Raw genomic sequence first — 24,126 nt, forward strand, 5'->3', positions numbered from 1 at the left:
GTTTGACATCCTGGTCTATGCCATGGATTTAATTTTCTTGCCCCTCAAGCAGCAGTCATCACCCCTCCCCTGGGCCACTGGGGCCTGTTCAGTTTTTTTTTAAAACAGCAGTTGAATATCTTTATGCTATTATAACAACGTGTTATATTGATATAACAATATTCAGTTGGCAATAAAAAACCAAAAAAACATGGTGAAGGGAAGAAATAACTACCAGTGTGTGGTGAGGAGTGACAGAGGAAAATCCAAACATCCCCACCCACAGAGCAGCCATCCAGGTTCTGCTGTTATCTTTACCAAAATTTCACAGCAAAGCAGATTTGAGAAATAGAGCAGAATGTTGGTGGAACCCTTGGAGGTTCATGATTATGCCATGATGCTGTAAGGAAGGAGGAAAAAGACAACAGCTTCCCCATGGCATTGAAAACTGAGACAGATAACCTGTGCGGACATGGCCTTTGGTTTTATGATTATTTCACATTGTGGGTTCTTTGTGTTGAACTCTTAACCAAGTGAAGCCAAAATAATACCTAATACGCTGTATTCGCTTTCTGTTGTGACCTCCTGCTTAGAAGAAGCTTAATCCTTATCCTTAGGCTAGGGTTTGGAAACTTTCTTTTAAAATATGGGATTCTTGTGACACGAGGTGCAAACCTCAGGGTCCAGGAGAACTGGTTAGTATTAAGGCCATCTTCTAAAGCAGGGGTCCTCAACCTACGGCCCGCGGGCCACATGCGGCCCGCTGAGGACGTTTATGCGGCCCGCCGGGTTATGGCAAAATCAGACCGGAAGTGATGTTCGACCTAAACTTGCGTTAGCAACGCACACTTCTGGCACTGGGCTGAGGCGGCGGAGACAGAGTGTGAGGTGATACCGAGGTGAGGTGAGTTCCCAGGCCAGGGTGTGTGGTTTGGGGAAGGGAGAGAGATGCAGAAGACGGAGAACTGTACAAGGCCCGCGGCCTTGTACAGTAACAGCAGCCCGGCCCTCCAACAGTCTGAGGGACAGTGAACTGGCCCCCTATTTAAAAAGGTTGAGGACCCCTGTTCTAAAGGGTGATGTGACATGGGATTTATCTCTCTGACATTCAGCTGTTGCCACTTACCTAGGGTAAGAAGGACTACTGTCTGTATAGGAAGGTGGGGGATCCAATGTAAACTGAATTTCATGGATACTGGTGGAAGGTATAATGCCCCTTCCAAAGAGCCAGGCCTGATTAAGCTGGGAAGAGGCCCCAACCCTTCTTTAAGGCTTATGTCCCAAAGAGTTGGGGGTAGTGTTCAGCTGAGTAAGGAGCAATCTCAGCTTCTGTGTAAGCCTGTTCTTTGGCTGGTTTTGTAGGAGATCCCTCTGAATGAATCTTTTTTTCCTTTTTATTAACAGCAGGCTGCCAACATTGTTCGAGCATTGGAGTTGTTTGTGAAGGCAGATGTGTTGAGTGGAGAGAATGCTTACATGTGTGCCAAGTAAGTTTTAATGTAGGCTTACACTCCACCTACTTGTGTTCACCATGTGCTTTTCTCCCCCCCCGCCCCCCAGTAAAGATAACTTGTGCATTTTAAATAGAAGTATATGTCTAGTACCAGAGTCTTGCCTCAAACAGTTGAGCAGATGTGTTCTGCTTATTGAAAATAGAGGCTGTAGAAGCAAAAGGGGGCAATGGAGGGACGGTGGCTCAGTGGTCGAGCATCTGCTTGGGAAGCAGAAGGTCCCAGGTTCAATCCCTGGCATCTCCAAAAAAGGGTCCAGGCAAATAGGTGTGAAAAACCTCAGCTTGAGACCCTGGAGAGCCGCTGCCAGTCTGAGAAGACAATACTGACTTTGATGGACCAAGGGTCTGATTCAGTATAAGGCAGCTTCATATGTTCATATGTTCAATGGAGGGGATGTTCACCAAACCCTGGGCAAAACAATGGAGGGGATGCAAATGATTAGGAGGAGAAGTAGTTATGTTATGTTGGTACATCCACCTTCTACTTGACATCAAATTATTCCACTGGAAGTTTAGAGACTGCATGTAGCACAGATGGAGCTGGACAAGGGCGCACGCCCTTTTTTGTGTTTGTGAGGGGCAGTTGCATAGCCAAAGAACAATTATGAGCATCTGGGGCATTCTCTACTTAACTCTCTGGATTCTGCATTAAGGATCTGCATGGCTGTCTGCAAAACATTGCCTTTCCTCTTTTCTGTGCAGGTGCAAAAAAAAGGTGCCAGCTACCAAGCGCTTCACCATCCATCGTGCATCGAATGTACTCACAATCTCCCTCAAGCGTTTTGCCAATTTTAGTGGAGGCAAAATCACCAAGGTGCGGAGATCTGGAAGCAGGAAGAGTACCTGAAATGATCCCTTCTTAAGAAAATTTGGAAGAACTGAAGTGGCCAGTGGCTTGGTTCAAACCCTGGGTCACTTACACAATCCCTTTTGCGCCCTTTATTTCTTGCCTTTTGATCACTAGACACATCCTGGGTGCATACATACGTATATCCGAAATGGCAAACTCAGCCTTGCGCTTGCCCTTGCAAACTCCGATTTAAAATTGGAAACATGCCATTGTTACATCAGAATGAAATGAAACAGTATTGCAGCAGCAAGCTATGGCTTGCTGCAAATTGTTTATATAGTTTATGGTATAAATTAGACATGGGCATGAACCAGTCCACAGATTGTGATTCGTGCGCTAATCCGGTTGATTTAGGGTTGCCAGGTCCAATTCAAGAAATATCTGGGGACTTTGGGGGTGGAGCCAGGAGCAAGGTTGTGACGAGCACAACTGAACTCCAAAGGGAGTTCTGGCAATCACATTTAAAGGGACCGCACACCTTTAAAATGCCTTCCCTCCATTAGAAATAATGGATGGGGGCACCTTCTTTGGGGGCTCATAGAATTGATCCCCCTGGTCCAATCCTTTTGAAACTTGGAGGGTGTTTTGAGGAGAGGCATCGGATGCTATGCTGAAATTTCAGTGCCTCTATCTCAAAAAAACCCCAGCCCCCCCTAGAGCCCCAGATACCCGCGGATCAATTCTCCGTTATACCCTATGGGAATCAGTCTCCATAGGGAATAATGGAGTGCCTAGCAGACATTCCCCCCCTCCACTTTCTGATTACCCTGAAGAGGGGGGAGGCCTCCAAACCAGGGGATCCCCTGCCCCCACCTGGGGATTGGCAACCCTAGGTCGATTTGTGGTTTATTCCAAACCGGTTCAGACCTTAGTACTTCATTTCTTTTGTTTTTGGAGTTCGTTTTCCCAGGCAGCCTGGCGCTGATTCATTCAATTCCTAGGCAATGCTGGGGGGCGGACTTCTGAGAGCCCTAGAGGCACCCATAACAGTTGTCCATAGCTTGGTGTTGTGGTTAAGTATGCAGACTCTTATCTGGGTGAACCGGGATTGATTCCCCACTCCACATACACCTGCTGATGTGACCTTGAGTCAGCCACAAGTTCTCTCAGAACTGTTCTGCTCAAGTGCAGTTCTGGGAGAGCTCTCTCAGTTTCACATACCTCACAGGGTGTCTGTTGTGGGGAGGGGAAGGGGAAGGAGATTTGTAAGCCGCTCTGAGACTTCTTTGGTTAGTGAAGGGCAGGGTATAAATCCAATCTCCTCCTTCCTCTTCCTCTTGATTGGCAGCTCTGGGAGCCAGTCATGGAGCTCCCATTCTGCAACACAAAGAAGAGTTAGTTGTCGTGAGAGTTGAAGTTGAGCTTTCCTGGGGGCACCTGGTTGGGGTGGGGGGGAGCTGTAACTCGGACATTCCAAATCCAGTCTTCTCCAAACTTGGAAGGTGGATGGGGGGAGAGTCTGCTAAAGACTCCTGGTGAGTTGTACACCTCCCAAATGAACCACAAACTGCTTCAGAAATCAAACAAATCCGAACCACCATTTATCCAGTTAATGCCCATGCCTGGAATAAATGTTATCGTACAGCTCCTTCCGGGCCTGTTTTTGTAGTGAACCAAGCCACTATCTTTCTGAACACGGACATGTCATGATGCTGACTCCTGTTGGAGTAGGTGCCTCATGTGGTTTGCAGAAGCTATAAATCCTGGTTGACTGTCTCACATGCAGCGGATCTCCTGGCACTTGTGCTTGCCTGTATGGCCACTAAAGAGCTATTTCACGTGAGTTGGGACTAGTTGCCCATGAATACCAAACTCTGTCTCCCTCCTTGCAGGATGTGGGCTATCCTGAGTTCCTGAATATCCGTCCTTATATGTCACAGAGCAGTGGTGAGCCTGTCATGTACGGTCTCTATGCCGTGCTTGTGCATTCAGGATACAGCTGCCATGCAGGGCATTACTACTGCTATGTCAAGGTGAGTCCTTTACCTGTTGGAACTAAGCAAGGAGTTGCAGTGGTTGTAGTGTTGTATGGGAAGGGATAACTTGCACTCAAGGCTGTGAGGAGATAATTTGCAGCTTCTGCAAGGATATTTCTGGTGTATATCTGTTCTCCCTTTAACCTGTTCTAACCCAACAGGTCAGCAATTTCATCGAATGCCCATGAGTTCTTGTATTGTGAGAAAGAAGAAAAGTGCTCTTTCTCTAACTTCTCTATCCCATGCATAATCTTGTAAACCTCTATCATATCACGCCTCAGTCGACTCACCCCTAAGACTAGACAGCACCCAGCCAGTGTTCCCTCTAAGCTGAGTTAGCGTGAGCTAGCTCACAGATTTTTTTAGCCTCCAGCTCACACATTTTTGTCTTAGCTCAGGAAGGATGACCCTAGAGGACAATAATTTATGCAGTGGCTCACAACTTCAATGCCAGTAGCTCACAGTTTGAATACCAGTTTGCATGAATGCCCCTTCAACACCCGACTGTGCTTGAATGTGGTTGGATGTCTCTCATTCACTGCTATTTCAAGTTTCACTCTGCACTTTTAATCTCACCACGTTCAGGGATTTAACTGCAAGAGTAAGTGGTTGCTGCAGAATATGCAGTTTCTAAAACTCCTTAGTGTTGAAAGTGAAGGGTTGACTGGAAGTAGCAGCAGGCAGATGATAGATAAATAAGCTGTTTTTTCATATAGCTTAAGCATTGGAGAAGGACTCATGTTTGAGTAGGCTTTTGAGAAGCCAGTTTGATGTAGTGGTTAAGTGTGCGGACTCTTATCTGGGAGAACCGGGTTTGATTCCCCACTCCTCCACTTGCACCTGCTAGCATGTCCTTGGGTCCACCATAGTTCTGGCAGAGGTTGTCCTTGAAAGGGCAGCTGCTGTGAGAGCATTCTCCAGCCCCACCCACCTCACAGGGTGTTTGTTGTGGGGGAGGAAGGGAAAGGAGATTGTGAGCTGCTCTGAGACTCTTCGGAGTGGAGGGCAGGATATAAATCCAATATCTTCTTCATCTTCCTGAGAACAGAACTGGCAAATAACTCAGCCTTTTCAGAGCTCCATTCCAAGCTCATAATGATTCAGGAGAGTCAGCTCTTCCCTCCATTCTTCCTCTGCTGACTTTGTAGAGCTGGTAATGGCTGACTGAGTAGGCTGCTGACAGGTGATCAAAAGGTTGAACGTCAGGCACTCCAAATACTCCATTCCCCAGGATGTCCTGAGCATGGCTTAGAGAGTGCTGGAACAGCATTCAGGGCACAGGAAGGAGAGAGGGTGGAGGATACAAAAGAGAGAAATGAGTGGCTGTTTTGCCAGTAGGGTTGCCACTCAATTGAAATTCCTGGAGATTTGGGGGTGGAGTCTGGGGAGGGAGAGGTTTGGGGACTTTAGCAGGGGGTAAAGCCATAGAAAGCAACCCCATGGTGCAGAGTGGTAAGCTGCAGTACTGCAGTCCTAAGCTCTGCTCAGGATCTGAGTTTGTTCCCAGCAGAAGCTGGGTTCAGGTAGCCAGCTCCTGGTTGACTCAGCCTTCCATCCTTCCGAGGTCAGTAAAATGATTACCCAGCTTGCTGTGGGGGGAAAGTGTAGATGACTGGGAAAGGCAATGGCAAACCACTCTGTAAAAAAAGTCTGCCGTGAAAACGTCATGATTCAATATCACCCCAGAGTCGAAAACTACTGGTTCTTGCATAGGGGATCACCTTTACCTTTTAAAAGCCATAGACTCCACCTTTCAAAGAAGTAGTTTTCTCCAGGAGAACTGACCTCTGTCATCTGGAGATGAGCTGTAACTCCAGGAGATCTCATGCCCCACCTGGAGATTGGCAAGTGATACCAAAGATTTCAGGTTTTCACGGCTGGTAACATCATTAGGGTTTGTAGAATCTTTCGGGATCAAGTGCCGTGTTCTACTGGAGAAAGTTTTCCTTCCAGACGTTTCGTTCTCAGCTGCGGAGAACATCCTCAGTGGTGTTGCAGCCGGAGCAGGCGCTCTGACCTTCTTGGCTGCTGTGCATTGAGTGGGGCCAGGGCTGCTGGAGAGCTGCTATTTGTAGGCTGGAGGGGGTGTGGTGAAAGGGCAATGGTCACATTCAACAGCCAGTTTCCTTATCACTCCCCTTCCAGGAAGCCCCACCAAACAATGGGCACATCCACAAACCAACTGCCCTTTCATCACACCCCCTCCAGCCTAGAAATAGCAGCTCTCCAGCAGCCCTGGCCCCACTCAATGCACAGCAGCCAAGAAGGTCAGAGCGCCTGCTCCGGCTGCAACGCCACTGAGGATGTTCTCCGCAGCTGAGAACGAAATGTCTGGAAGGAAAACTTTCTCCAGTAGAACATGACACTTGATCCCGAAAGATTCTACAAACCCTAATTGGCAAGTGAATTTACCAGCCTGCATGTAGTCTGTTGCTGCCTATACCATAGCCACAAGCGGAGAGGGGAGGAAAGGGGAGTTATTTTCTGGCTCAGATAGATAATCCAAGCCACAGAAAAATGTGAAGCTGCAATATATACTTCTGCATAGTAGGTGAGCATTACAAGCTGCTGAGGCTTGCAATCCCTATGCATGGTTTTTGGCAGCAAAACGGTTGTGAACAACTAGGGACCTGATCTAGTTCAGTATAATATTTTAACAGTAGTAGTCCATCACAAGTCAGGAGAGCAGTTCTGAAGGAGTGAGGTGGGGCTGACATTATCCATCTCCTGGGATAGTCTTCAGCATCTGGTTGTCTTGGTATTGCTCTCAGAAAATACTGATATTACTTTTCTGGCTGCCATGATTGAGAGACCTCTGTTTCTTGAATTTATCCTGTTGTGTGTTCAGTGATGTCAGCCTTTGAAGTGCTAGTAACTTTTGCCTGACTGTCAGTGCAGGGAGTGAGTTACAAATCCTCCTTTCTTTCTCCCATGTTCAGGCAAGCAATGGTCAATGGTACCAGATGAATGACTCTTTGGTACACTCAAGCAACATCAAAGTTGTTCTCAATCAGCAGGCCTATGTGTTGTTCTATCTTAGGTAAGTGGGGTGTCTGTGGTATCAGCTACCGGCAGAAGTCTTCTTAGCCATTTTTGTTGTTTCTCAAGGAAACCTTGTTGCCTATGCATGCTTAGTCTGTTCACCAGATGGGGTGGAAGAGGAGTGAAGGGTCAGTTTGAAAATGGAGAGCTGAACTGACTTAATAACATATGGGGGATGATGATAAAACTCTTTGTCAGTGCAAGCCTGTATTCTTGGCTAGCAGCTCTTAATCTGTCACTGTTCTCTGATGGTCTCAAGAGTTCTACCATCCAAGGTAGTTTTAACCCGTCATGCTGTGTGTTAGTCCTGGATTCCGGGTTACATCCAGGCTAACTTTTCTGCTTAACATAAGAACATAAGAGAAGCCATGTTGGATCAGGCCAACGGCCCATCCAGTCCAACACTCTGTGTCACACAGTGGTAAAAAATTTTATATATACACATACACTGTGGCTAATAGCCACGGATGGACCTGTGCTCCATATTTTTATCTAAACCCCTCTTGAAGCTGGCTATGCTTGTGGCCGCCACCACCTCCTGTGGCAGTGAATTCCACATGTTAATCACCCTTTGGGTGAAGAAGGGCTTCCTTTTATCCGTTTTAACCTGTCTGCTCAGCAATTTCATCGAATGCCCACAAGTTCTTGTATTGTGAGAAAGGGAGAAAAGTACTTCTTTCTCTACTTTCTCCATCCCATGCATTATCTTGTAAACCTCTATCACGTCACCCCGCAGTCGACGTTTCTCCAAGCTAAAGAGTCCCAAGCATTTCAACCTTTCTTCATAGGGAAAGTGCTCCAGCCCTTTAATCATTCTAGTTGCCTTTTTCTGGACTTTCTCCAATGCTATAATATCCTTTTTGAGGTGCGGCGACCAGAACTGCACACAGTACTCCAAATGAGACCGCACCATCGATTTATACATCGATTTATATGCTTCTGGAAAGCACTTCTGTCAGTGGATTAGAACATTTCTCCCCAACCTCAGCAACTCACAGATCTCCCCAAAATGCTCCTTGGGGATCAGGGAACTCTCATCAGTTGCACGGGGGAAGGTGAATCAGGGGTCTGCAGCAGGAAGAGAGAATTAGTGGAAATTACTTCACTCTTTCCATTAGCAAAACATTTGGTTTTGATCTCATCCTCTGTTGTGTAAATGTCCTTTGGAGCAAGACTCCAGTGAGATGTCATTTCATGTATTTCCTTCTTTCCTTCCAAGGATCCCAAGCACTAGGAAGAGTCCTGAAGGGTCTATCTCCAAGACCAACTGCCCTGTGTCAAACCGAGCAAGCATTGTCTCTGACCATATGAAGAGAAGCACGACCAATGGTGCCCTTGCATCACCACTGATCAGCAGAGTGAGTTTCTGCTTAGTTAGCTCACCTTATCTCCAGAATCAGCTACTTTTTAAGAACTATTTATTCCCAGTCTGAAATTAACTAAATATTGCAATCAGGCAGTCCAAATTCTGGGCCTTGTGTTTATTTATTTATTTGACCAATGATCAGTACAATGGGCCCTATATAACTTGTTCCAGTGCAGCAAAATTACATAACGACTTTGCATAATTCTGATTTTGCTAGTCCTGAGAGAGACTCAAGGCTGTAGAAATCCAGTGTCTGATTGCTGAAAATTTTATTCACTCACATTTCTGACTTTTAAGGTTCCAGCAGGTTGTGCCCCGTGCTATATCTTCACAGCTATAGAGACTGGAATCTTGGTTTTCAAAAAGATATAGTGCTTGAGATTTTCAGGAAGCAGCGTCCTTTTATTGTACCTTTCCCTGCAGGCACCCAGGAAGCTCTGCCCCACCCCCCACCCACCCCCACTGCAAGATGCAACCTCCACCTCCCTAACTAAGATAGCTGCAGCTAGCAGTGAGGTTGCTCTCAGCCAGTTAGTTGGGTGGAGATGAGGGATGGAGGAACATCCAGTGCAAAACCTGGATTTTTATTTGGATAGGAGCCAGTTCTCTTCTCCAATATGTTTGTAGACAAGCATGGTAGCAACTTAAAAGTGAACTTTAGTTACAGTACCATAAGTGTTCCTGTGGTTGAGGCATTGTGTATTGGAACTAGCTCTCACTTAGGTGTTAAGCTTCTGCCTGAGCTGTACCACTTTAGATGTGGAGGGATGTCAAATGATTTGAGTATTCCTTCATATAAAATGCTCTGCTCACAAAACCCTGGATATCTGGGAGAACTGTTTTTGTATGCTATGAGTGGGGGGGAGGAAGAGGTAAAGACACATTTATCTATAATCTCAGTTGACACAGGTTTACTGCTTCACCTGCAGTTTTGGAGAACATGGCTCAAAATTTGTAATATTGATTCATTCCTTAATAGCATGGGGGGGGGGGAGATCTCCCTACCAACCTTCGACGGTGCGTCACTGATTCCAGTGCGCAGAGTCAAGAGTTTGGGAGTGCTACTGGAGCCTTCCTTGACAATGGAGGTCCAGATAGCTGCCACCGCTAAATCCGCCTTCTTCCATCTTAGGAGGGCGAGGCAGTTGGCCCCCTTCCTGGAACACAGAGACCTGGCAACTGTGATCCATGCAACGGTCACTTCGAGGCTAGACTACTGTAATGCTGCCCTCTACATGGGGCTGCCTTTATACCGAACGCGGAAACTGCAGCTAGTGTAGAATGCGGCGGCCAGGCTGTTGGTGGGACTACCTCGGTGGGAACATGTGCAGCCTAGGCTGCGGGACCTGCACTGGCTGCCGATTGTGTACCGAGTTCGCTATAAGGTGCTGGTTATTACCTTTAAAGCCCTATATGGCCGAGGACCTGCCTACCTTAAAGACCGCCTCTCCCCATAGGTTCCTCAGAGAGCACTGAGATCTAGCTCTCAAAAACTTTTAAAAGTCCCTGGACCAAGGGAGGTTAGATTGAAAACAACAAGGGAGCAAGCCTTCTCAACAATGGCTCCCCAGTGGTGGAATCAACTACCAGAAGAGGTGCGAGCCCTGCGAGACCTAAATCAGTTTCACAGGGCTTGCAAAACGGCCCTCTTTCAGCTCGCATTAAGATGAAACCCGGGAAATGACATCTAGCCATCCTATACATAGTTTGAACTGTAGTACCGAAATCTATAACTTACAATGGTTTAACTGTTTATCTAATTTTAACTTAACTTATGAATGTAATTTTATCTATTTTAATTGTTTAATTGTTTTGTAGTAATGATTGTATTTTACTGTAATCATGGTGCATACCATGTCGTGTTAGCTGCCCTGAGCCCGCCTTTGGCGGGGGAGGACGGGATATAAAAATAAATTTATTATTATTATATTATTATTATGTTTTGGGAGAATCTCGATGTTTATAGGACAATATTCAATGCGATTAATCATTTTAATGCTTTTGGTGGGCTGGTTTGAGAGTATATGTATCAGCAGATTCTGAGACTGTAGTTGTCTTTATTACATGGATGCTATCTTCCTGTGAAATTGGGCTCAATACTCCATGCTGTTGACTCTGCATCTCTCTCCAGTGTCTGTGTCTTTCCTCTCTGCAGAGGCCAGATGTGACTCAGGCCAAGAAAACCCTGGAGCCTGAGGAGTGTGGCGTTTCTGTGGCCCGCAGCTCCTTTGCTCTCAACTCCAAACCTCAGAATGGGACTGGTCCTTCTCCCAAGCTCTTCCCTACTGCTGGCTTCTTGTCACCAAAACTCCCCAGCAAGCCAACTTTCCTAGATGACTTAAGCAAGAGATCCAAGAAGCAGCCTCTCCTCAAAACATCTCAGGACTACAGTGGTGGTGTCAGGGTGGAGATGTGCAAGCAGAATTCCTGGGAAGACAAGGGCTTGACACCCTCTTCCCAGCTGCTACAGAGTCCTGCAGAAGACTTTGAGGGCAAAGTTCGTGAAGAAAGCGTGGAGCTGCCAAGCAAGGACTCCTCATCCTTAACCTCTTCTTCATCTTCGAGCAGCTCCTCTTCCTCCAGTCCAGCACATCACTCGATCAAGGGGCTCCCACAGACCACGATGGGCATCAATGGCTACTGCTCCTCTCAGGAAACAGACTGTGCCTCTGGAAAACCTGTTTCCGAGGTCTCCAAATTTGCCAAGTTAAAATCACCGTTGCTGGCTACTGTGACCAATCTAGAGCTGGGAAGCACCATGTCACCCCCACCTGCAAAGAAACTGGCGCTCTCTGCCAGGAAGGTGCGTTTGGGGGGGCTCTCCCAGTTGAGGAGAAAATGGTGGGGTGAGGGAGGTGAAAGGAAGGTGGAGTGTACAGAATTGTAACCCTAATCCATTGGTAGCACTTTTAGGCTTAGTACTGTGCTGATAATAGCCCAAATAAAATTCTAACCTGGCCCAACTTACTAGTTTGGAAGGCCAGGTATTAGCAGACTGTTCCTGCCTCCAGTTGTATACCTGGAGCAGAATTTTTGAAGGAAAACTGCTTGCCTCAAGCTCTCACTCATTATTGTGGGAGCTGCGTTCCCATTCTCTAAAGGTGACCCTTGGGCCAAAAGAAGCATTTGAGGCCTGTGTAGAGCTGATGTCCCCTAATTCTTACCCCCAGTTGTTTTGCGTGGACAGGGTGTGTCCAGAAAGGGGTGTGGTCTGGCCTGGCTTCAGATGTAGAACTCAGATGCCCAGACTAGTGCTCCTGGGGCGAGCGCTCATGCTAACACTGTTCTGTCTTCTTACATGTCCTTCCTCTTCTTTTGTTTCTAACAACAAACACTTTTCTGATTCTTCTTCCTCTCCTTGTCCCCACCCCCACCTCTTTTTGTTTTTGTCCCCTCCCTCTCTTCTTACTCCACCCCCTGCTCCCTTGGGTCATGGAAACCTTTTTTAGACCACCAAGTTTTTATTTATGTCGATAACTACAGGGCAACAACACACTGCAGAAAGTGAGCGGCAGTGAGCGTCGGGCACCGCCCTACTCCCCACCAGCCGCCACAAACACCACCCACCCTGTCTGCGCCGCTGTACTTGGCTATCCCAGGTAAGCTATCCCCAGATAGTCTTCTGGGTGATAATGCTTGGCATCATCAGGAAATTCTCCTTGCTATGTAACTGTCTTAGTTGATGTAGTACAATTGAAGTACTTAGGAAAGGTGCTAAGAGCTCAGAGCACTTCATAGGTGGATTGAGTTGGTTTTAGTGCTGGGATCCCTAGTAAGTTTGGCTGTCTGTTGGCATTCACCAGCTGCTGACTGTTGCTTCTTCAGATGCTTCTATTGTACTTCTGCTGATATGGTCTAGAATCAACAGCCTCCCAGTCGGGCTGAGAGTCCTTACCATGCTTCATCACAATGCTTGAAAAACACAATCTAGCTATATAACTTCACACAACAGTACAGATTGTTCTTCCCTCCTTCTTGTGTGTGCCCTCCATTCTTTGCTAGTCCTCAGCAGGCTGCTCCCTTCCTTGGGACCTGATAATCTCAGCATGATTTATCTAAGTTCCCCAGGAACAAATAGTACCTCTTCGCTCAGGGCTTCCATATACTTCTGCCTCTCCAAAGACACAGTTACATTGCTTAATAACAATTAGTTTTCATGCTGTGTTCAATGTCCTTTGTGCTTTGCAGTGAAAGTATCTAAATTCTACACTCCTAACTTGTTTGTTTAGCATAAACTGGTTGAATTTGCATGCTTTATCTGCATAAAACAAGAAGCAGTGTGCTAGCAGGAGGAGCACTAAAAATCAATAAGATGTTTAGGATTTGGAATTTTTTACCTGAAGAATTGTCCTAAAGAGAAACAACTCTGGATATCAGCGATACTCCTTATGTTAGTAAGATTTAACACTAAACACCAGCAAGTCTTCAGAGAGTGTGTTTTGAATGCAGTCACAAAACTTCCTTCCTTCTTGTGTGTGCCCTCCATTGTGTGTGCCCTCCATGCTGTGTTTTGAGTGCAGTCACAAAACTTGAACCCCTTTTGTGTGGAATCAGATCACTGATCCATCTAGCTCAATACTGGCAACACTTGAATAGCACTGGCTTGCTAGGGTCTCAGGCAGAGAAGTCTTTTTCCAGCACCTGTTAACCAGGATACTTGAGCTGGAGAAGGCTGAGATTGGACCTAGGATTGATTTATTACATATACTTAGCCAAATTTGGGTTTTCAAAAGGACCTTCTGCATTTCCTTTGCTACTGAGCCACAGCCTTTATAAATTCCGTGATTTAGATTATAATTCTGTATGCACACACAAAAGTTGCATGCCTGTTTTGTAAAAATGTGTGGAGAGACAATCCTGCTTGGTGGCAATTGTGATAGCTGTATTTGAAAAGGCTGTGCTAGCAAGCTTGGACAGGGATGGAAGTGGAGCCTTTAAAGAAATGTCACATGTTGGAAGTTAGAGGGGGCTGGAAAATTAGTTAAAGTGTTTATGTTTATTTTGATTTATACCCTGTCCTCCCTGCCAAGGCGGGCTCAGTGATTCCTGAATCTGATGTCGTACCACTCTACAGAGCATGAGACTGGAAACAGCCTGTGCATTCTAATGCCTGGTAAAAGTCTATGTAGGCACATGTGCATGGGGCTTACATGTTTGACAATGGTGGGATAGATGGCTGCAAGTCTTATGTAGTCAAGCCGAAAGTATTTTATTAGTATTTATCAGGTATTTTCTCAGCCAGTTACTGAGTGGGCTGCTGATTCAACTATCCAAAAATGGCCATCCCCAAAATATTCGGGATTTTCAGAGGTGCCAGAAAGCTGGTGTTTAAAAGGATTGCCTTTCCTTTAAGCAGTGAACTCTTGAATGGTGAGTCCTCCATGCTGCAAATTTGGTACCTTTGCCTCCAAACAGCCTCATCCCAGATACCTCTGGCTCGGTTCTAAACTATAGCCTAGGACCCAGATGTCCCTGGCCATTGACTATAATGGTCCCCATATAATGGATCTGGAAAAAATTTGCTAATCCCAAATATTTCCTGAATTTGGGAATATCAGGAAATACTGATATTTTTTCAGGTTCAATATACATGAACCCCTAGTAGAAAATATAGTGACTTTCTGTAGCAACATTTACAATGGCAGAATGTGCTGGGTTTTAAGCTCTGTGTATGCCTCTTTCTCCAGGGTGCTCTCACCTGCTTCCAAATCTTCAGCACCTCCGCACTCAGCCAACAGCACCTCTGTCATCTTTACACCCTCATCCAGCTTCAAATCATGCTGCCCCTCTGCTGCCCTTCCGTCACCACCTGCTATGCCCAAAGGGGCATGGAGCCACTTGAACTCAGATAAGGCCAAGGGCCCTTTCTTTGCCAGCTCCAAGAAAAGAAAAAGAAAGCATAGCCTTCCAGGGGAGGAACAAGGTACACCTTGCAGCCCAGGCATGGCATTAGACAATGCTGACAGGACCTGCCTCACCAAACCTCCCAAGAAGAAGAGGCAACTGAAGGAAAATGGCAGCATGTCTTCTTTACAGGCAAAGGTGGCAGCCAGGAAGGGAGAAGAGGCAGAAATGGCTGAGGACCAGACAGCACATGGTTTGAGTCTAACCAGTTCCATCCCGAAAAAAAAGAGAAAAAGGAGGCTGCAGCAGAGAGAGGAAGACTGCCAACCTTTGCTGTCCCCTGTGAACAGGTAAGAGTTTGCTGCCCCCACTCCTTGGGGTGTTGGGTGACTCACAGCAGCATTGGCACAAATTGCTAGTATAGCTGAACAGAGCCCACAAACCTTCTCGACATGCAGGGCCTTTTCTTCATGCTGACATAACAGCCCTGGCTATTCCTTTATGGGGGCCTGCATTCCTAGGCAGAGGTCTCCTTCGCACTAGTTTAGGATGCCAGTGGCCTCTCCTCTTATAATAACCTTTTGAACCCAATGCTGCCAAGTGCAGATTGTGCTTTTGAGCTGTTGCTTCCTGGTGCTCTTCTGGCACAGATTTGACAGGATGCATCGGCAATCAGGTTGGATTTTTAAAACCACGTCTACATCTCCTGTATATTCTGAGTGAGCATTTGTGTTAATATTGGTGCTATAACTGTTTTTAAAAATCTTTTCACAATTAAATACTGAGCCGCTCATTGCAAATAATTGCGGAATTTTGTACGCCATAATTTAGAACTGGTTAGAGAAGTAAGTTGTGAGATTTAGAATTTCTGCCTGGTTCAATTTATGTACGTGATCACTGAGTGAGGCTGTTTAGCAGGAGTAAGTGCCCAGAACTTTCTGGAAATATTGGCTTGGATCCTGCCTAGGATTTCCATGGGGAAGGGGGAAGTTGCCTATTTCCCCTCCCCTATGCTTCTCTCAGTTTGGTGTAGTGGTTAAGTGTGCAGACTCTTATCTGGGAGAACCGGATTTGATTCCCCACTCCTCCACTTGCACCTGCTGGAATGGCCTTGGGTCAGCCATAGCTCTGGCAGAGGTTGTCCTTGAAAGGGCAGCTGCTGTGAGAGCCCTCTCCAGCCCCACCCACCTCACAGGGTGTCTGTTGTGGGGGAGGAAGGTAAAGGAGATTGTAGGCCGCTCTGAAGCTGTGTCCTTGAAAGGGCAGCTGCTGTGAGAGCCCTCTCCAGCCCCACCCACCTCACAGGGTGTCTGTTGTGGGGGAGGAAGGTAAAGGAGATTGTAGGCCGCTCTGAAGCTGTGTCCTTGAAAGGGCAGCTGCTGTGAGAGCCCTCTCCAGCCCCACCCACCTCACAGGGTGTCTGTTGTGGGGGAGGAAGGGAAAGGAGATTGTGAGCCGCTCTGAGACTCTTAGGAGTGGAGGGCGGGATATAAATCCAATATCTTCAACTACCTCACAGGGTGTCTGTTGTGGGGGAGGAAGGGAAAGGAGATTGTGAGCCGCTCTGAGACTCTTCGGAGTGGAGGGAGGGATATAAATCCAATATCTTCAACTACCTCACAGGGTGTCTGTTGTGGGGGAGGAAGGGAAAGGAGATTGTGAGCCGCTCTGAGACTCTTAGGAGTGGAGGGCGGGATATAAATCCAATATCTTCTTCTTCTTCTTCTTCTCATCGAAACAGCATTTTCAGAGGGAGTTTTGTCTGCTGTGGGAGCGGGACATTGGCAGAAATTGTCCCCTCCTTTGCATTTGCAGAAATTGTAGGCAGGATTGAAGGCGCTGTCTGGCTATGACTGAGACATGGGAAGTAAATGTCCCTATGTTTTTTCACCACCCCAGGCATTTGGAATTGACACAGTAATAAAAGTATAAATAGGACCCATTGTGCTGTACTTAAGGTATTTGCCCGGAAGTTGGATATTTCCCCCCTAGTTCATTTCTTTATATTGAATTCTGTGAGTATGCATCATGGATTCAGTTTTATGTGGTTGAGTATAAACTTTCTATATTTGCAGCTGCCCTCCACAGTATGAGGCAGAGATTTGTGTAGAACATGTGTCTACAAAAGAGTCCTGCTGCCTGAAGAAGAGAAAGAAGAAAAAGCAGCTGTCTTTACCAGGTTTAGACAAAGGTGGCACTGCTGCAGAGAGTGAGCATCGCAAGCAGAAGAGGCGGGAGAAACTGGGTGGTTCTACTTCTGAGGTCGTCAGCCCCTCAGAAGAGCTAAGTGAGAATGGCCTTTGCTCAGCCAGGGTTGGCTCTCCAGGTATGGCAGAACTGTCTGCATTAAGAGTGGTTTGGGTTTATGTGGGTGTAAAATGGCCTGGGATCTGTGGTTCATACTCCCTTGGTAGTCTAAGCCAGGCCAGTCTCACTGCTTCCCAGAACCAAACTGTGACTTGGTTGTTATGCATAATTATTTATTTATTTATTTATTTTATCTGGGATTTGTATCCCGCCCTTCCCACCGAGTGGCTCAGGGCGGGATATAAATCCCAGATAAATAGCTGCTTAGTCAACCTGCCTTTATTTTACTAAGGACAAATGGTGCTGTAGCTACAGTTCTTCAAAGTTCCTAACTATTTACTTTCATATTATTTAGCATCTCTAACCCATATTCAAAGAACTTGAATTGTTGCCATACCTCCCGATAAAAAGAATTAACTAGTACTGACTTACATAGTTTCAGGAACTTAGAGAGGAGGGGGTTTTTTAGCAGCAAATCTACTTTTAGTATTATATTTCATTCTTGTTCTCAAATTCTCCAGGAATTTTCCAACCTTGAGCAGGCACCCATAGCCAGGCCTGGCCCCAATGAGTGCTCCCTCAAAGGCCAAAATATGGCTGGAAGGCACCCTCCCTCTGCCTTCTTACTTCCAGAAACTGAACGCTGCAATACTGCGGTTGCTTAGCAACAGCCACTGAGGTAGTCCATTGCTTAAAGCTACAAGTGCTTCTTTTATATTTTCAGATTTTTTAAGCTGCACAGTGTACCTTTTTTTAAAGATTTCACTTTTCTTTTCTTTTTTGCACAACTGGGACCATGTTGAAAGAGCTGTCTTGCTCCTTCACAGATCCAGTCACTAGATTTAAGTATCCGAAAGATATCCTGATTTTTGTATTAGAATATAAGATATGGCTGTGACCTACCCCCCCCCCCCCAAACAAACAAAAAAACCCCTCATGGTTTGTCTCCAGGTTTGATTTCCTCTTTGGGGGTTGGCTGGAGTTAGGCATCAGTCATTGTAGTACAAGTGCTCCAGAAGTGGTTCTGGGTTCAGTTCAAATAGGCAGGCAACTCATATCCACTACAGTTCCTAGCATAGACATGTGGAGTTTATGGTAATGTTCAGACTAAACAGAACTTTGTGACTAGTCCTGTGTGGATTAAACAGTATTATTGTTTAGTGGACTGTTTGGCATTGGCAATTCTGTATAGAAATGCTTATTTGTATGTTGATGGATTTTTTTTTTGAGGGGAGAAATGTTCCCTTGCAGATGACTTTTTAAAAAACTTAGCTGGTACTCAGGACAACTGAAAATTAAAAGCCCAGTGCTGCACTTGCATCTCTTATTTATGTGCTCAAATGTTTCTCTGTCTGCTACCGCGTTCTTTACACAGCAGCATTAAGCTGGGACAGCCAGCTTAAACACTGGGACAAGAGCCCCTCAAATGTCCTGAGTCCAAGAAAGGAAGTGGCTCAGCACAAGCGTGGGCAGTCTGATGTGGTCCAGGAACTGCTGAAGGATTCTTTGGATAAAGCTTATGGAAAAGAAGGTAATGAATGCAGACTTTTCAGTGGCCATCTGTAGGCAGATGAAGCCTTTATATGCTAGGAGAACTTTGTGAAGTTAATTTACAAGATAATGCATGGGATGGAGAAAGTAGAGAAAGAAGTACTTTTCTCCCTTTCTCACAATACAAGAACTCGTGGGCATTCGATGAAATTGCTGAGCAGACAGGTTAAAACGGATAAAAGGAAGTCCTTCTTCACCCAAAGGGTGATTAACTTGTGGAATTCACTGCCACAGGAGGTGGTGGCGGCCACAAGCATAGCCACCTTCAAGAGGGGTTTAGATAAAAATATGGAGCACAGGTCCATCAGTGGCTATTAGCCACAGTGTGTGTGTATATATAAAAATTTTTGCCACTGTGTGACACAGAGTGTTAGACTGGATGGGCCATTGGCCTGATCCAACATGGCTTCTCTTATGTTCTTATGTGACACAGAGTGTTGGACTGGATGGGCCATTGGCCTGATCCAACATGGCTTCTCTTATGTTCTTATGTAATTTAAAAACAGTTTAATCTTCCCTGGCTTGTGGTTTTGTGTGTGCTGCTGCGACTTGCAACGAAGAAATAGTAGGCTAAGTGGTTGGGTTAAATAAAGCATCTTTAAATCTACTCAGTAAGCGTATACCTAGTCTGTATCTCATGCTTTTTGCCAGTGGAGGCATAGTGTGGTGGATATTACCGAAGTAAGCAAAAGCAACATGTGTCAGAAGCATAGAACTTGGTGGATATGTGGAAATGATGCTCCATGCACACTTCCTTTTCTTTTTGAGTCTTCAGCAATTGCAGGTGTCATGCATGAGCTGGAATTTAAGTCTGAGGAAATTCACACGGCAAAAAGGGAGGGGGGAACCAGCACTGTTTGAAATGATCGTAGTGCTTCAGAGAGAGCTCATTTATGGAAGGAAAGCAAAGTCCACAGGACACCAAGTTTCCACGGTTTCTGAGTTCTTCTAATTTGTTCCACAGTATTGACGTGGGATGGTGAAGTGTCAGCTGTCAGCCAGGATGCCGTGCGTGATACTGTGTGTTTCCAGAGCCAAACAGTCCTTGATGATTGGGATGAAGAGTTTGACAGTGGGAAGGTGAGCCTCTGTGAACTGCTCCAGGTAGACTGAAAATGCAGTTTCATTTTAAAAACAATATATTGCCTGAACAAACATACATTTTTGGTTGCTATGGCAGTTTAAACATATTGATTTGCCACTAAACAGCCGTTATTTTATCTGGGAAAATAATCAGAAATCTTTGTTCATGCAGCACGTGTCCACTAGCAAAATTAAGTCTGGTTAGAGACAAAAGATGTTTGTGTTTGCCTCCACAAACATCCAAGGATAGCAAGCAACAAGCGTTTATTGCAAGGTTAGGGTTACAATTCTGCAAACGCTTATTTGGAAGAAAATCCCATTGAACAAGATGGTATGTGTAGGGTATGAACAGACATAATGGGACCATGGATCCTCAATTGCCTGTAAAAGGTAAATTTATTAAAATAATGTGGGACTATACACAATCCTGGTTTGGATCAGGTCTGTAGGAAGAGGAAAGGGGGCTTAACTTTTCATTCTCTGAGTGGTTTCACTAATGTGTACTGTTGGATATTTTAAAGGGAAAAATGTGCTCTTTAAAGCCCATTTTTTATTGGCTTCGATTAGCCCAGCATTGGCTTCGATTAGCAAAACTGACACATAACTCCAGTACGTCTCTGTGTGTGCACAATTGGACTTTTACAGACAGACAGAAATCCACAATCTATTTTTGTGTTTGCTTTCAAATGTGCATATGCAGGATTGGGCTGCAAGTATTTTGTATAATCTAGGGCTGCTTACTCATATAGAGTTTCTCCAGGGAATGGAGAGTAGATGCCGATGTTGTTAGTAATATCCTAAATACTCATCACTTGTGAACAAAACACATAGCAGAATTCAGATAGCTGCAAAGGATAAAATACGAGTACAGAGTCACCAGGAGACAATGTATGGATTATCTGTGGTAATGTATCAGAAGGCATATTCTTTATCCTAGGGCATGCATTGGCTGACTGGTCTCTAAGGCTGGTAGGAAGACACAACAGTAAGTGTAGTTAGAATCAAGTCCATTAGCACCAAGTCCAACAAGTTCTTCTGATACAAGCTTTTGAGACCCAGCACTTCAGGAGCTTCTATCTGGAAAATCTTGTTAGTGTCGAAAGTTCTCCTGGACTTGAATTTTAATTGTAGATCAACATGGCTGCCCTCTTGAAGTACATGATTTTTAAATTCTTATCCTTCGTCCACCGTAAAAGTGACTTAGCTAACTGCATAAAGGCCTTCCGTTTTATCCTGCTCTTTGAGGGGGTGGCTGCTTGAATGTTAGAAATATCCACCAGCTCTTCTTATCTTACCCACAGATGAAGAAAAGCAAAAAAATCAAACGTGAGCGGAGGAGAAACTTCAATGCCTTCCAGAAGTTGCAAAGTCGTCGTAATTTCTGGGCTATCACACACCCAGCTAAGGTGGCTAGTCTGAGCTATCGACTCTGAGACGGTGAGGAAGTTGTATATTCAGGGGATTATTCACTTGCAAGGATGAGGGTTCTTGGCATAGGCTGAGAGAAAACCCAGGATGGAAGAGCAAAGGGACTGTGTACTAGAGGTCAAAAGATGCTTTTAATTCTACAATAACAAATGTGAAAATGTGCAACAAAATTATCCAAAACCCAACTTCCTTTATTGATTTTTGGTTATCCTGCCATGCAATTTCTGTATCCAGAATAATGCAGAATCTGACTAGACAAATCCCAACATTTATGGCAAACAAAAAAATGAGATTCCAGGGTCTGTTTTGAAATCTGAGTGGGAAGGTCTTTTTAAGAATTCTGCAGTGTACAAACACTGTATATACAAGTGAGTATGATGCAATCAGAAAAGGTTTTCCTATGGTGCTAAGCTGTTCTTTCTTAACCTCACAGATGAATTCTTGGCTCCAACAATTCTCTGATGGATTCCTGTATGTTGGAGCATAATGTCATCAACACAGTTGAAAGCTGCCCAACTCTACAGGAGAGGTCCTCTTCTCGTCCTGAGCAGGATGCTTCCATCACTGAGGACTGGTTCTTTTATGCAGGATCTGGGGAAGTAGGCATTGGGCTTTGAGGAGCTGTTTCTCTGGAAGGCAGTAGTAGTGGAACTGTTTGTCCTAGCCTGGGTTGACCAGACCCTTGGAATAAAAGCCGTCTGTTGCTTCTGCCCCCAGAAGCCTGGTTTTGGTGAGCCATAGCCCCCTTCTGCCTTTCCTGCCAGGAGGAAATGAAGAGAGCTATGTCCAGCTCCAGGGAGCTGGTGATTGCCTTGCCTGATGTGGCAGTTGCCCCTTTCTGTCATCCCTGGTGATGTTGTCATTAAGACAAGGTTACTGATGTGGCTATTCTCCATTCTTCATGCATCCTGCCTCTGGTTTCTACCCTTTCAGACACATTTCCCCCAAAACTTCTCCAGATCCCATTCTTGCTGTGTGGAGCTTTTTGGAGCTGAGATCTGCACAGCAAGGAAAACTGTTAGTGGGTTTTTGACTGCCCTCAATATTTTTTTCAGAGAAGGTGTTAGGAACCCTCAAATTGCTGCTCAACCCATGACAACTGCTCAGTGGTACCCTATACATGAGTTGCACACCAGTGAGGTTGTGGTACATCTCTTGTTGGGTTGAACATCTGGAGGTGGGGAGTCAGATAGTCAAATGCTCCTGCATGTTATTCAGACATTCCATTCCTTGCCTGGGGTCTGAGCTGAGTAGAGTCCAGTGACTGGGGGATGTTGATCAAGTATGTTGTCATCTCAAATCAAGGCTGCAGGAATGAGGCAAAGCTGTCTCTCTTGGCTCTTCCAGCACACTTCTGCCCTTTTGCTAATTCATTTCTGCTGGCTGTCATTCCACAGTTTGCTTGATGGAAGCTGTGGATTCAAGAGGACCCAACTCCGGACAGCAGCAGGTTTTCACCTAAATTTGTATTGAAGAAGTTGGCAGATTGGCCTGATCCCTACCAGAAGAGACCCAACTGTTCCTTGCCAAGCTGAGCTTTCCCAGTGTGGTGGCACTCTTGCCAAGCTCAAAGGGGTTGTGCTTCGCCAGAACTGTGGACTGGTCTTCTCTTTTGTTCCTAATGTTGGGCTGCTGTTGTCTAGCCTCCATGGCTCTCCTAAATGAGCAGCCATAACCTGCAACTTCCCAAATCTGCATGATCAGTTCCAGGGGCAGGTCATTGTGCATCCATCCCGTTAATTCTCACACCCTTGCATTGTCCATATTGTTGCCCATTCAACTCTGGCACCCATCTCCTCTTATTTGCATAGTGGGTGCATGAGTTGAATATGAGCCTAATTCACTCCAGCATGAAAACATTGAAACAATTATCAAAATAGTTTTGACCCTTTAATTTATTTTGAGCTAACAGTTTTTTTCCCTAGTGGGGAGGGGGACATTGAGACACTTCACTCTCTCAGTAGGGGGGAGGGAGCCAAGTCTCACCCACTTGCCCTTTTTGCAGTGCCCTTTTACAATCTCCTGCCAAACAAGTCTAAAATACCTGTGTAGATACCCTTGATGGGGGGGTATATTTTGCACCTTGTGCTGGGGTTTATTGCAAATAACCCTGGCTGTAGCAAAGGTTCATGGTGCAATAAAAGGAATGTTTTGTGTATGTCTTCTCGTTGTTTAGTCTGTCACTCAACCTCTAGTGTTTGGCTACTAACACACTCATGCAGTTGAGAGTTGTGCCACTGTTGAATGGTGATGACTAGAGATGGGCACAAACCTTGTCAGGAACCTAAGCTTGTCACGAAAGTCACTCAGTTTGTGAGCTGCAGTTCACATTATCATGTCTCCCACAAACCTTTCATGAACCGCCATGTTTTTAACAGGTTCATGTGGTTTATGTCAGCAGTTCATGAGACAGACACGATGGCACCAGTCAATAGTCAAGCAACGGCGGGGGGGGGGGGGAGGCGGGAATGGGCTGCAGCCCTGGAAACACCAGTAGTGGCCCTCCAAAGCTTGACAGGCAGTACTGGCTGCCAACAAGATGGCAGCAGAATGAATATATACCCTCAGCTCAAACACAGCTTTTTTTACTTGGGAGCAGGCAGTTAAGGCAGAGAGGGAAGGGAACTGCAAGTCATTCCTCAGCACTGTGAACACGAGTTGGGGATGTCTGGTGGGCTTAGGGCTCCGAGCCACCACCTGTTCCTCTCCTCAAGCCACTGAAAAAAACAGCAAACTCTCTCCATTTACAAAGTCATACAGTATAATTAAACAGTCGTCTTCAATTTCCAAATAGGTTTTAAAGATACAATACAACAATGCACTTGAAAGACCATCCGGTGCACAACATAGCTACTGCCTACAAATCATAATAATAAAGTCCAACGATAAAAGAACCAGTCCAATTTCATTTCAGATATACTATCCTACTTCAAGAGACCGTCTTGTCATGTTCATGCGTTCAGTAGACTTGGAAGGCCTCTGCCAGTTTCTATCCATCAGCGTTCAGTTTTGGGTTGAAATGTGATTTAAATTACATGGGAGGCTTACCCAGGAGTAGCCACTGACCCTCCCACACCATTTAAAGGGCCAGGAGGAACAGCGGCTGCTCCTAGGTATCCCTCCTGTGCAATTTAAATCATGGAGAGAGGGAAAGGGCCAGCCCCAGTCTCTCAGCGTTCACTCTCAT

The 24,126-nt window shown here is 45.6% G+C and overlaps 1 protein-coding gene across 4 annotated transcripts in view; it reads left to right on the top strand.

Annotated features, from left to right (window-relative positions):
• The window catches only part of USP36 (ubiquitin specific peptidase 36), a 37,380-nt gene extending 14,283 nt beyond the window's left edge, over positions 1-23,097 (top strand). For 2 of the 4 annotated variants that reach the window (XM_060252027.1, XM_060252028.1), the window contains exons 8-20: positions 1,384-1,466; positions 2,195-2,306; positions 4,175-4,315; positions 7,258-7,358; positions 8,580-8,718; positions 10,882-11,529; positions 12,210-12,325; positions 14,414-14,920; positions 16,646-16,896; positions 18,253-18,408; positions 19,393-19,508; positions 20,813-20,948; positions 21,373-23,097. In XM_060252027.1, coding sequence (XP_060108010.1) covers positions 1,384-1,466; positions 2,195-2,306; positions 4,175-4,315; positions 7,258-7,358; positions 8,580-8,718; positions 10,882-11,529; positions 12,210-12,325; positions 14,414-14,920; positions 16,646-16,896; positions 18,253-18,408; positions 19,393-19,508; positions 20,813-20,944 — 2,502 coding nt within the window. In that variant the 3' untranslated portion in view covers positions 20,945-20,948; positions 21,373-23,097. The remainder of the gene's footprint in view (positions 1-1,383; positions 1,467-2,194; positions 2,307-4,174; positions 4,316-7,257; positions 7,359-8,579; positions 8,719-10,881; positions 11,530-12,209; positions 12,326-14,413; positions 14,921-16,645; positions 16,897-18,252; positions 18,409-19,392; positions 19,509-20,812; positions 20,949-21,372) is intronic. The other 2 variants (XM_060252029.1, XM_060252030.1) reach the window with 2 other exon arrangements.
• Positions 23,098-24,126: the final 1,029 nt, after the last annotated feature.

The sequence above is a fragment of the Heteronotia binoei genome, chromosome 13, assembly GCF_032191835.1.
Source record: "Heteronotia binoei isolate CCM8104 ecotype False Entrance Well chromosome 13, APGP_CSIRO_Hbin_v1, whole genome shotgun sequence".
Taxonomy (NCBI): Eukaryota; Metazoa; Chordata; class Lepidosauria; order Squamata; family Gekkonidae; genus Heteronotia; species Heteronotia binoei.